This window comes from Mus pahari, chromosome 23, assembly GCF_900095145.1.
Source record: "Mus pahari chromosome 23, PAHARI_EIJ_v1.1, whole genome shotgun sequence".
Classification (NCBI taxonomy): Eukaryota; Metazoa; Chordata; class Mammalia; order Rodentia; family Muridae; genus Mus; species Mus pahari.
The window spans coordinates 36,110,286-36,124,694 of record NC_034612.1 but is presented as its reverse complement, the minus strand read 5'-3'; the positions used below and the strand labels follow the sequence as shown (position 1 = coordinate 36,124,694).

Sequence of the window (14,409 nt, the reverse complement as noted above, 5' to 3'; positions counted from 1 at the left end):
AGTCAGCAGGAGGATCTCTCCCATACTGGGTGAATCTTGAACATAAGACCTCAAGGCCCAACCCCACAGTAACACATTTTCTCCAAGGCCACACCTTTTCTAAAAGCACATACCTCCTAACAGTGCCACTCTCTGTGGTCGTAGCATTCAAATACTTGTTTCTATGGGGCCCAAATCTATTCAAACCATGACTGTATCTCTTTACAGCATGGAACAGCAATAAAACAGATGTAATACATTTAACCTGCCTGGTTCATGGTGGAACCCCCTTTCCAACATCTCTGTACCTTTCGGGGCGGAATTCCTGAGGCTCTGGCCAGTACTCAGGGTTCCGGTGAAGAGGATAGATTGGTATCGTAACTACAGTCCCTTTGGGAATGAACACTCCATTGATTTCCACATCTTTTTTTGAGACCCTTTCTAGCCTGAGAGCGATTGGGTACAATCTTAGACTTTCATTCACCACCATGTCCAGGTACTCCATGTCCATCAGGGCTTCATAGGTGACAGGTGCCTAGGAAAAGGACACAGATGTTTCCAGATGAGGCTTGTATTTAATCTTCATATTTAATCTTCAGAAGTTTTAAAGTCTAACCTCAGTTGGTGGAAAAGCTTAGTCTTAGTAAATCATCTATACCTACGATGATCAGATATGAGCTATAACTATAAATATTGGAGCTATTGGGACACTCCCCTGTCCAGATCCCCCATTCTCATTTGGGACACTCCCATGTCCAGATACACCCCTGATCAGCATTGTATTGCTCTGATTTCTTTTTCCTTGTGAGTGTATATGACCAATATGACACTCAGACAAAGTAGACTATCACCCTACATCAAGGAAATACATTGTCGCAAGGAACAAACTCCCTCCTCCTGATCCAACCAGGGTGACAATGACAACACCACATCTTGATAGCTCCTTTGATTTCATATGGAAATGGTTTAGTGATAGGTATAATGAAGGATTCTGGGTAAGATGAGAGACTAGTTGCTGCCTCTATGTGATCTGGTAAAGGTGAAAATTCCAAAGGAGGAAAAAAATACTCTTTCTAGAGAAAGGAAGAGAGTAAGACCTTCAGAAACACATAAAGGAAATGGCAGAATAAGTTAAAAACCCAAGGAAATAGATGAGTGCACTCATGGAAAAGAAGTCGAGCTTAACTGGGCTCCAGCTGCCCTGTGTCTCAGTTCGGGGAGGAGGGTTAGTCAAAGCTACCCCCAAAGTCAAACCAGAGGACCAGATTGAAAGAGACTGCAGCCCCACCTTCAAGAGAAGCCCCCACCTCTCACAACCTCAGAACCAATGCAGGTCTGAATGAGATATCAATGCCCTCATTAACAGAAAGAGCCCCATAGTCACTCAGTAAGACTCAGAGAACTTGCTGTAAATTGACCTGCCAACAGGGTCAGACTATTGGGCACAACCACAAGACACAGACTCTTTTAGTGAATCTAGGCTATTCAAGGTTACAGCTAGTGCTAACTGGGACCCTTTTAGTATATATTTAGAAAACTCTAGGTTAACACCACATTGATACCAGAGAGCCTCTGATTATTGTTTCATTATTCACAATAGCTAAGAAATGCAACTGGATTTGGTGTCCAAGTAGACATGAAAGAATGGGTAAAGCAAAAGGGGTGTTTGTGCAAAACAGAACGTTTTTTAACAACAGAGGTATGAAACCATAAAGTTTTCTGGGAATAGGTGCACTTAGAAATCATTAGGTTAAGTGAGGCAAACCATAATCCAAAAGAGTGTGAAGGGAGGGAGAGAGGTAGGCAAGAAGGGAGAGAGTGGGGAGACAGACAGAAAGACCAGGAAATAGAAAGGGAGGGAGGGGGAGAGAGAGGGAGAGAGGGAAGGGGGGAGGGAGAGAGAGGGGGGTGAAATGAAAATGGATCCACATACAATTTAGGGAAAGGGAGAATCCTGGTTAGAGTGGCCAGGGAGGATCCGAGAGGATTGGTGCATACTCTTAAGAGTCATACATTTTTCCTGGGGTTCTCCTACCTGGCTTTATTGTCATTATATATAACAAATGCACCTGAACCCGCACTCTATTAAAGATTGTGTATTTATGGGTCACATTCATTTCTTATGTCCCTCCCTTTATTTCTCTTTTAGACTCTTGCTGGGTGGAAGAACCATTGTATAGCTCTCTGTAAAAAAAAAAAAAAAAAAAAAAAAAAAAGCTCATTGCAAGTGAGACATGTTCTTGTTAGTCCTTTACCTCTGCCTTCCCTCTCTGGGTACCGTCCACTCACCTTATTGGGCAGAGCTCTGTCAATCTCATCCTGAAGTTTCTTTTGCACATCAGGGTGAGTGGCCAGTTCATACATTATGAAGGATATGGAGGTGCTGGTGGCATCATAGCCCCCGAAAATAAAAATAACCGTTTGTGCTGCCATTTCTAGGTCAGAAAGAGCTAAAAGGGAAAAAATTCAGATAAGGAAAGTCAAAGCAGAACATCATAGCTGAGATGAGAAGAAATTCATATGGTGCTCCTAGCTGTCTAGAGAACAGAGAAAGGCAGTTCACAGTAACTGGGACTAAGTTCCACTCTGGTGTCTGTCTGAAACACCAGGAAAAGGTCAAGTTATTATTATACTTTAAATATATTTTATGTCTATGGGTGTTTTAGATGCATGTATATCTTTGTACCACATATATGCCTGGTATTCAAGGAGGATAAGAGCGGGTCTGTGACATCATTTCCCATGTGATTGGAATTACAAATGCCTATAAGCTACCATGTGAATGGAATAAGGTGTTGTGAATGGAATCCAGGTCCTCTGGAAGAGCAGTCAGTACTCTTAACTGCTAAGCCATCTTTTCAGTCCCAAGATCAAATTATTTTAATCCAGAATTAATAATCTAAGATATGTATTACTGTAGAAAACCTGTGTTAGGCAAAATTTGTATCATCACAACAGGACAATTTCAAGAGACAGAATTCTCTCCAACCCATACTGTTATCATAGTGTGGGATAAAGACAAAGTATTGTCATAATTGACAGTGATTGTAGTGATTGTTGGCATGACAGGATCTGGAATCACCTGGAATGCTGTTACAGTATTATCTAGTTTTAGTTAATTTCCGGGTATACTTATTACGGTTTGTCTTGATTAAGTTTATTGATCTTGTTTCCAAATATTTACTTTCATTTGTGTGTGCCTGTGCCTGTGCGTGTGCGTGTGCATGTGCGTGTGCGTGTGTGTCTCCATGGAAACCAGAAGGTGGTGTCAGATTCCCTGAAAGTGGGGTTACAAGTGGCTCTGGAAGAGCAGCAGGTGTTCATAACTGCTGAGCCACTGCTCCAGTCCTGGATGATCTTTCTTAATTGTGGCACAATCCCATGAGCTAGTTTCCTGGACAGAATAAAAAAGAGAAAGCAAGTTGAGTGCCAGCACTCATACTTCCTGGCAGTGGGTGAACTGTGAGCAACTGCCTCAAACTCCTGATGCCATGACTCCTGCCACAATGTTGGACCGTGATAGGTGCCACTGTGCACTGACTAAAACCCATAGAATACAGAATCCAGGATTCAACCTTACATAAATGATCTCAGTATAGGTCCATCTTATAAAACATGCAACACTCTGCAGGTCAGGGTTGTTGGATGGTGGAGTGGGTGTTACATGGGTATGGGCGTAGACTGGAGATCTCTACACTTTCTTCTCAGTTCTTCTGTGAGCAGAAATTACCATACAAATTAAGGTCTGTTTTAGGAACCAAAATTATATAAGGGTTGGTAAGATGGATCAGTGGATAAAGGTAATTGTTGAGGGGCCAGGTGGGCTGAGTTTGGTTCTTGAACCCATGTAAAGGTGTACAGAGAGACCTGACTCTACAGTGTTATCTTGTGATCTCTGCATGCATATCACAGCAGATGCACTCCACCATACCATACACACAAATTATGTTGATGCTGTTGCTGCTGCTGCTGATGATGATGATGATTATCAGTTTAAGAAAACTTAAACTAAAGGGGCTAGAGAGATGGCTCAGAGAGTAAGAGCTCCTTTTGTGCAAGTGGGTAGGACCTGAGTTCAAATCACAGAACTCACATAAATAGATATGGTTACACATTTTCATAATTTCATCAAAGTGGGAATGGAGATAGGAAGGTCACTGGGGCTTTGTGGCTGTCAGACTAGATTCAGATTCATTTAGAAACCCTCCTCCAAATGAATAAGACAGCAAGAGGACAGAATATAAACATTGTTCTTTGGTCTTTGTACTCACACTACACACCACACATATCTCATACACACACCTCACACATACAAACCACACATACACACACTACACACCATACATACCACATACAAATATGCACACATATCACACATACTGCACACCATACATACCACATACAAACACACACACCACACACATACACTATACTGTTCATATACATACACACACCACACTAAACAACACATGAACACACACACACACACACACACACTAAATAAAACGAAACTAAAGTAAAAGAAATGGTAAGAACCAACAACATCACACAAAGAGCCCTGAGTGCACATGCATAAGACAGTTGGATGTAAAATAACTAGTAGTCAAAGGAGCATAGCAGGGAATGCAGGAGGTCATACTGATAGAAGCAAACTAACACATTTTTTAAATAGTTAAGAATATAATTTAAAATTTTTAAATACACAACATTCCTGTATGCTGAGTGCTAATGGTGAGAACAGAATAAATAAAGAAGCTGGAAGGTCATCATTCTGTAGCTATAACAGCAATAAAGCTTCCATCTCAAAGCATCCACAGATGATATCAAACCAAGGGGGAAAGGAGGAAGAAGAGCAGGGAATATTGTTTCCCAGATGCTGTTTACACAGAGAAGTAAAATAGCTGCAGATGAAGCTGGTGAACACAGTTCTACCATTGTACTGTGGCACTCCCAGTGCCCATCCCTACCACTAGACAGTGTGTTTCCTGAGAGGGGCCCAATACAAATTCCCAGGCAGAAATCCAAAATCACTGGGATGGGATAATTTGATAATCAGTATTTGCTTTGACCCAGCACTGAGGACTTCTGGGCATGAAATGTTTCTCTGTGGCTGCCCTACAGGCTCTGGTCACACTTACACCGGTATCCTTCTAGAAAGTTCCTGTGGATACCATACATATTATCCATATGTATGATGTGGGTGTCTTTCTGAAATTTGACAGAAATGCCCCGATGCCTGTACCACTAACCGCCCACACCTGGCATGCGTATATCCAGACACCCTCTTCCCTCAGGGCTTCTTGATCCACACACTGTGAAGCATCAGGGGTTACCTTTATGGGACTCTTGGCCTTTGGAGTTCTGAGTATTCATCATCAGTTGAAGAAAATCCACTCGGTTCTGGAAACAGAAAGAGGAATGTCAATAAGGGACGTTTAGTTGTGTGTCAGACTTGAAACAAGGGTTCACCTCCCTTCTAAGAATATGGTCTCCAGGAGTTTACAAGTGTGGCTTGAGTTATCAATGAATACAAGCATCTATGGGGCTTGAAAAATTGTTCAGTGCTTAAGAGCACTGAATGAACATACATGGTGACTCATAACTACTTATAACTTCAGTTCCAGAGGATCCAATGTCATCTTCTGGTTTCTGCAGGCATTGCACATACATGGTGCATAGACATCCAGGTAGAAAAAAGCACCCGTACACTTAAAATTAAAGCATCTACCACCAAGTCTTGGGGAGCAGGACATTGCCCTGAGAGAAATGCGGCTTCTGGTCTTTGTTCCTCTGATCTGTGTCTCTGGCTCATGAGCAGACTCTGGGACAGAGAGCTGCTGACTTCTCTCATGGCACTTACTCAGGAAAGATCCCAAGCTTCCATTCTCTGTTCTTTTCCCACAGTGCTTAACCAACAGCCTCCTTGATTAATTATATCTGAAATGTTCACTGCCAAGTTTTGTGCGAGCATCCCTTGGTGCTCCGCACTCCAGACACTACAAAATTCTAAGTGGAATCACAGGTGCCTTCCTCCCCGGTCTGCAAACAGACTTTTTGTAACTTCCAGGCTACAAATAGCAAAGCTAGGCCAGCAGCTAGCAAACTATTTGTCCAGAGAAGATATTCACCTATTGGGTGAGTTAGTGGCTTCTAGCCTCACTGTCAAGAAAACACCCACACACAAAGCAAGACATACTCAAATTTAACATGGGCCAACCTCCACCAGTTATGATGGTATTTCTGTTGGAGACTATGTCAAAATAAAAGGTTTTAGGATAGAAATCGTTTTTGATGATAGTAACTTTAGAGACAGAATAAGAGTAGATATAATTTGGTAGATATAATTTCTTGGTGCAAATTCTATTTTTGACATTTTTTTCAGTGAAGGGTGGTGGCAGTGTTACTTGACTGGTACTTATCTCAGTGCATGATAACAACTATCCCTCCTTTGGCAAATGTGACACTGTTTCTATCATTCTTTTTCATATTTAATCACCTAGCACTTATCTCCCTAAGATGTAAACACCATCTAGCTCTAATCATAGTTTTCTCTAATCACTTTTAAGAGAACACATAGGAAAGTACATAAATCACACACTGTGATCCTGATACATAACCAAACCCTGAGTATCAAGATCAAACCCTGAGCCTCATGATCAGACCCCGAGTGACATGACCAAACCCTGAGCATCATGATCATACCCTGAGCATCATGGCCAAGCCCTGAGCATCATGACCAAACTCTGTAGGGAGTTGGGCTATGCACAGACAGGCTGGTCTCCAGTCAAGCTGAGGTCTGAACCCCGGAAGGGTGATAATTCACCTACATGACACAGTAGGCGTTCCCTCATGCTCCTGGAACTCTGGCTCCTGCCTAAATTACCGCCCCCCACAGCCCCCACAAGATAAGCATGGCTAGAAGTCACGTAGGCAATGGCCCAAGCTTCTCACCTTCAGGCTAAACTCCTCCCCAGTTACCTAGCAACAGTAAAGACTATAAGAAGGGCTGTTCAGCCCCAACTCACTCTCTTACTCATCTCTCTCTTACTCCTCATTCTCACCCTCTCACTTCTCTTTGTCTTCTCTCCTCTCTCACTTCTCTCACTCTTTTGTTCTCTTACCTCTCACTTATCTCATCCCTCTCTTCTCTCCTCTCTCCTCTCTCCCTCTTACTCTCTCTATCTCTCTAGCCTTTCCTCTCTCTCTCTTTTTCTACCTTCTCTCCTTCCCCCTGCCTTTCTATAATAAAGTTCTAAAACCATAGGATGTCTCTGCTCATCAAGGCCCACTGTGCTTGGAGGATGGGATAGGCTTTCTCCTAATGAGCCGTTTCTAATATCCTGATGGAAGGAGTTCCTATGCTCCAGTCAAGATCTGCTGTGCTCACTCTCCCTGGTGTGGGAACCTCTCATCCCTCTTCCCTCTCTCCTATAAGCCCAGGGCTTTAGAAAAGTAGCTCCAGGGCTCCCAGGTCGGGCCGCCTCTTGGCCACCCCCTGAAGAGTGGGTCTGAGGCTTGGATGCCCACCCGGGGCTGAGTGGAAAGAGTCTGGCAGCCTTCCCATGCCTGTCTGTCCAGAGCATAGGTGGAACTCTGGTGGGACATGAGCTTCCCCCTTTCCCCCTTTTCCCCAGGGCCCCCCTTTTTAGTTCCCAACAAAACTCTAACCATCATGACCAAAACCTGAGCATCATGGCCAAGCCCTGAGCATCATGAGAGTAGTGTCCCATTTACCTTCTGGTTTGAAGCAAGGCGTTCTTTCTTAATCTTTTTTACAAATTTTTTGAAAAAGTTCATTGACTGTCTTGGAAAAATGGAAAGATTTAACATCTCATATATTGGAGTAAGAAATGGAAACAGAACTACAGAGAAAAAATAAATAATGCAGAGAATGAGTGACAATGGATTGCCCAGCATCAACTGATATGTCTACAGTGCAAGCCCTATACCCAAGGCTTAGGGAAAATCATAGATGTGGGGGTAGAAAGGTTGTCAAGGCAAGAAAAGGAGAAAGCCTGCCATGAGATTGTATCTTCTAGACATGACAGGAAAGCTAGATCCATAAAATCTCAAAGATATTGTTGTCCAGACAAGACCTGTGTAATGATAACACAAGCTGACATGCCATTATGGAAGGGTAATTTTCAGACTCTTACCTCTAGATTAAAAGCCACAGGAAATTAGTGGCTATTGAGAGAAATCATAACTTTTCTCCAAGGATGAGGCCCTAGTAAGCTATCAAATCCCAAGGACTTGGCCATAATCATATGTACATAAGAGCAACACTAAATGGGCTTGGTACGATATAGACATGTGTGTATGTACATAAATATACATATATGTGCATATACGTGCATATAAATGCATATATATATATATATATATATATATATATATATATATATATACACTCATAGACATACATATATGCAACTATTATACTTAAAGAAAAAGAGCCATGAATTTGAGAAGGAGTTAGGGACATGAAAGACATTAGAGGGGGAAAGGAGGGATGGAAACAATGCAAATATAGAATTCATGTATAACATTTTTAAAAATAAAAAATATTAATAATTCCCCATAATGTTGGACTCCAAAATGTGCTCTAAGGTGGTAATAATTTAAAATGTACTGAAGAAAAATCAAGTTTCAGATGGGATATAGAGAAAAATGGAGTCCTTGAAAACTAATGGCAGCACAATTGAATGCTGCAGCTGTTGTCGGAGCAACTTTTCAGTTGCCCAACATATCAAACACAGAAAACTTTTATAATAATTCACTAATTCCGCACCAATTGCCCACCCAGAAAACATGAAAACTAATGTTGAGTCCTAATCTTGGACATTAGTGTCCATGACAGCATTATTCACAACATCCCAAACCTGGAAATAAATTGAATGAACATCAGATGGTATGGAATATACTCTGTCTACAGAACATGGGAACTTCAGCAAATGACTCTGTTGAATATATGATGGTAAATGAAGGAAAATTGTTGCCAATTTCTTATACTTTGTAAAATATTTGTATTGTATTTTGATGCTATGCCCAGAATAGGCAGATCTACAGGAGCAGATAGGGAGCTGGGCATTTTCTTATGGTGAGGAGGAAAGGGAGATGAGAATGAAATGGTTTTCTTGGAGAACACATTTTCTGGTGGACAATGATGATGGATGTATGGACCTCTGGTGAACCACAATTGACTTGTGCATTTTATGTACTTAGTTTTACATGTGAACTATCTCTTAATAATGATGTCATTTTAACTGTCGTGTAGAGGGGAAGGATATAAATAGACATGAAATAGTATACATACTTATAGACAGAAAAAATGGATCAAAAATTTTAAATTTTAAGATCTTCTTGGCTTTCTGCACAAAGGGATCCTGTGGATTATTGAGGGAATCGACGTTCACTCCAAATGATGTGCCAGTGATCACATCCATACTATAAGCTCCAAAGATGCTGAGTGGAGAGAGACATGGGAATCAACATTTGCATCTGAGACAGCTCATATTTCTCAGCTACCCAGGCAGGGAGACACAGAGTCAGAACTACAAGATCATCAGTGGTGTCCAGGCTCCTATCACGCTCACACCTCAGCCTTCACCTGGTATCAGTTTGCAGATGTCTTCTTCCTAGGGTTGAGGGGACACTGAGGTACTTACAGTCCCATCAGCTGCACCACCACTTACTTACTCTTTCATGTTGATGGGCAACCCTTTCTCTTCTTCTCGTCTCAAGTTTCTCACCAATATATCTCCATACTGTCTCATGATGGGAAACATCTAAACACAAACCACAACACCTGTAGTGTAAATGTCAGTTTTATTTCCTCAGATGAAGGGATGAGATGAGAGCTGTATCCAAGATGTACAAAACATGGCTTGGGCTGAAGTCAGACTGTTTCCTTCTCTGTTTTAACTATCTCTAGGCCTAGTCATAGATGCTTCTACCGTATGTACAAACTCATCTTCTCAGCTGACTGAATCAATCTACCTTCTCTTGGGTTCTGCCTAAATTGCTCTGGTTGTTCTTATACTAATTTTGGCAATACACCCTAATCTTCTGGATCTTTCTCATTCTCTGGATAGTTCTGTCCTCACCTGTGTCAAGCTTGTTCTGTCTGCCACCTGCCTCTGTAAAACTAACACACACACACACACACACACACACACACACACACACCACCAGCACCACTACCACCACCACCACCAGCACCACCACCACCAGCACCACCACAACCACCACCACCAGCACCACCACAACCACCACCACCTGTGTCTAGTCTGTTCTCTTTCCCCATGCTTCTCTTTTTTTGAGATAGGGTTTCTCTGTATAGCCCTGGCTGTCCTGGAACTCACTTTGTAGACCAGGCTGGCCTTGAACTCAGAAATCCGCCTGCCTCTGCCTCCCAAGTGCTGGGATTAAAGGCGTGTGCCACCATGCCCGGCCCCCATGCTGCTCTTAAGTAGCCTCTCTTGTTGTGGATTGACCTAGTGCTGTTTGTGCTTTGATGTTAATTCCACTTTCTCAAGAGGTGCTGCCTCAGACAAGGAGTGGATCATGAACTCAGGTGATTTCATGTGAACCTCCCAACCTTAACTGATTAAATAAAGGCAAGAGCCTGTGATTGGGCAGAAGAAGGAAAAGGTGGGACTGAAAGTTTTGGACAGGGAGAGAAAGAAGGAAGGCTGATGAGGAGACAAAGGAGAGAGAGGAAGACAGAGGAAGAGGAGGTGGAAGGAAAATGAAAGCACATGGCTTGGAGGAACAGCAAGCAGAAAAGTATTTCATAGCTGGGAGTAGTGTAGTGGTATATCTGCCCAATACAGGTGTGCAGTTTATAAATATTATAACTGAGCTGTCTTTTCTTTGCATGGATTTATTGGCATTGGAGAATTACCGCAACACTCTCTTTCCTGTCTGTTCTTGTTCGAGTTGGGTGTATCCTATCTCTGACTCATGCTGTTAAATCGTTCTCTGTTCATCACTTTGTCTGCCCCTGTCCCTCAATTAGAGGTCACTTTCAAACATAGCTGATTCCTTCTACAAACTAACCTTACCTCCTTTGTTATGGATAAAAGGTGTATATGAAGGCCATATCTATATTACAGCCAGAACATATAGCAATTCAAAGCATGTCTGCACTGAAACTAGATCACATATACCTAGAAGGTCTTTGGATGTGATCCCTTGCCAGAGCAGCCATGTTACTGGATAAAAATTCCTCTATTCTTTAGCTAAATGTAGAAACTCAGGTCCCAGAAAGACATATCATCACAGTCATGAGGCAATGAGTTGCAGTTGTTTTTATGATGAGTCCTCTTGGTATGAAGACAAAAGACCACCTTATAAGAATTGTAACTCAAAGGATCAATCTTTGGAAAGGGACAATAGGCTTGTTTTCTACCTATCTCAGTTTGTTACTTAAGTAAAAACCCTCTCCATAATCACCTCAGATGACCAACCCTTGGAAAGGGACTATGGGCTTGTTTTCTACCTGTCTCTGGAATTGTTCCTTAAGTAAACACTCTCCATAATCACCTCCTTGAGTTTGCCACTGGTGAAGGTTGGAGACAGGAGCGTTCGAAGTCTCTTCCATTCTTCATCCTCAGATATGGTAATGGCCTTTTTCATAAATCCCACTGGCCCAATAGGCTATGGTTCAAATGGAAAGAAAGGTTATCATATTAAAATTATGATAATCTTCACAATTTTACAAAGTATATTAAACCAGCATCATTTGTTTAACAAATATAACTATAATTGTCTGGGTCTTACTAGATGTTCAACAATCTTCTACTGAAATTTTCTAATCCCTATAAATGAAGGTGATATCTATCCATCTGGAACAGCTTCACATTTTTCTATGACCATCTCATTTTAAATGAAAATCACCCTTGCAGAATCCATGAGAACAAATAGGACAGCCCTACAATGTCTTTCAAATCTGTGCAGATAAAAAATAATGGATTAGTAGCAGACAGCAACTGGCCTTGGCAAAGTATTACTAGTGTAAACAGGATGAGGAATTGAAGAATAGGGATGATGCTTTGAGGGGGAGCTTTTAAAAAACAGCAGCTGCTATAAAATATTTACTTGATATTTGAAGATATTTTGAAAAAGAAAAGGTAATTCTATTTCTCTGCTAGGAATTTTTTCCTTCATGTGTATCAATGGCCATTGCATCAATGGAATGTCTACATCTGTCTATCTATTTACACATATGTGGATATATGTACATACAGTATCCTTCAGTCAACTTCATAATTAGTGGTGAAAGTCTGAATGTTTCATTTGCTGATTTGTGGCAATTTTAAAAGTATGCTCTTGCCACTGTCATTCAGTCTCATTCTAGAACTGCCAGCTGGTACAATAAGGCATGAAAACAAAATACAAAGCATCACAGATTAGAAATCAATAATCAAAATATTCTCATTTTCAGGCCACATAATGTCTGTGCATAACACATCAGATAACACACACAAATAATTTATAGGAATAATAAGTGAGTTTGGAAATTGTTCCATGATATAGCAGCAATTCAAAATCAATTGTTTGTATTTAACATCAATTATATTAGAAATTTTCAAAAATATTACACAATATTCAAACATGTCCAGAAATCTTATATGTTACATCATTTACACTTAAGATATAAGCTTAACAAGACTTGTACAACATTTACGGCTGAAACCTATAAAATTTCCATGTGGCAATCAAATATATAGCATGTAGAACAATAGTCATGGGTTAGATGATCCAACACAGAAAATGTTTTTATTCATGGTCGAGTTTCAAATTTTCATCGAACTGAGATCATTATCAGTGTAGACAAGCTTGTTATGATTTTTGCTAGAAAGATAAAGGGTCAAGAATATTTCAATTAATTCTATAAAAAAGTGGGTAGAATGAATTTACTTGTTGTACAGAAACAGTTATCAATAAGATGTGACCCTAGAAGACAAAAAGAAATTGTGATCAATAGAAGAAAAAAATGAGCATCCGGTTTGTGCTGGTTCACTTAAGGTGAGAAGATTTCATACAAATAGGTCAATAAGCAAAAACAATTAGATTTATCTATGTTGTGTGTGTGTGTGTTCCTACATGTGTGTCTATGCACCACATATTTACAGTGCTCTCAGAGGTCAGAAGAGGGCACTGGATCCCTGGATCTGGAGTTGCAGAGAGTTGTAAATTGTCCTGTGGGTTCTGGGAATTGAACGTGGGTCCTTAGGAAGATAATCCAGTGCTCGTAACCACGAAGCTATCTCTTCAGCCTCTTAACAGATTTTGATAATGCTACAAGAATGCTATAGAGGGAACAGTTTTCCCTAAATGATACACAAAGAACTGGATACGGGTGGTGCAACATGAGTCTCTACCTGAGTCTCATACTTTATAGCCTGAAGTACAAATAAATCATAAATGTTAATGTAAAGTACAAAACTATGTGCATATTTTGTTTAAAAATAGAAGAGTGCTAGGCATGGCTGAGGATGTAACCCAGTTGGCAGAGTGCTTGTCTGGCATACATGAAGCATTTGGCTTGATCCTCCGCACTGCATAAATCAAGTGGGGTGGCACATACTGGGAATCCCTGCACTTGAGAAGTTGAAGGTTGAGGTAGGGTCACATAAAACCCTATTCAAAGAATAGTACTGAACAAAATATAATCAGACTTGACCCCAAAAGTACATGTATAAAAAGAAAACTGAATCAGAACCTGTGAGGAACAAAAACAGGCCACACATGGCCACTAGAAGATATGTGCAAGAAAAAGCTCCATGGTGAAGAAGGGATAGTCCTGTGCATTGACTGCATTGATGTCACATTTAGATTTAGAAAATATGACAATCAGCAGAGAGATTCACATATACAAACACAAATCAGAGAAATGTTAATAAGCTGTGGACAGTATCAATGTCAACCTCTTTTGTGTATCAGTTGTGCCGCCGTAGTTAACTTCGTCAACTTGACACATCCTGGAGTCAGTCGTCTAAGAGGAGAGCCTTGAATAAGGAGTTGCCCTCCTCAGATTGGCCTGTGGGCATGTCTGTGTGGGGATTGTCTTGATTACTAACTGATGCAGGAAGGCCCAGTCTACTTAGGGCAGTACTATCCCTAGGTCCTGTGCTTTATAAGGAAGCCAGCTAAGTATGAGTCTGAACAAACCAGTAGGCAGCTGTTCTTCATGAATTTTTTTGCTTCAAGCTCCTGTTTGAGCTCATGTCTTGACTTCATTCAGTAAAGAAGTGTGGCTTGGAAATGTCAGTCACTGAACCCTTTCCTCTGCTAAATTGTTTTTAGTCACTGTTCTTCCTTCCTTCCTTCCTTCCTTCCTTCCTTCCTTCCTTCCTTCCTTCCTTCCTTCCTTCTTTCCTTCCTTCCTTCTTTCCTTCCCTTCTTCTCTCCTTCCATTTCTTT

At 41.1% G+C, this 14,409-nt stretch overlaps 1 protein-coding gene across 2 annotated transcripts in view; it reads right to left on the bottom strand.

The window, feature by feature from the left end:
- The window catches only part of LOC110312811 (cytochrome P450 3A25), a 38,940-nt gene that overhangs the window by 13,266 nt on the left and 11,265 nt on the right, over window positions 1-14,409 (bottom strand). For both annotated transcript variants that reach the window (XM_029533657.1, XM_021186706.2), the window contains exons 5-11: window positions 11,527-11,640; window positions 9,679-9,767; window positions 9,296-9,444; window positions 7,714-7,841; window positions 5,313-5,379; window positions 2,269-2,429; window positions 288-514 (exon numbers count right to left, since the gene is read on the bottom strand). In XM_029533657.1, the coding sequence (XP_029389517.1) occupies window positions 288-514; window positions 2,269-2,429; window positions 5,313-5,379; window positions 7,714-7,841; window positions 9,296-9,444; window positions 9,679-9,767; window positions 11,527-11,640 (935 nt within the window). The remainder of the gene's footprint in view (window positions 1-287; window positions 515-2,268; window positions 2,430-5,312; window positions 5,380-7,713; window positions 7,842-9,295; window positions 9,445-9,678; window positions 9,768-11,526; window positions 11,641-14,409) is intronic.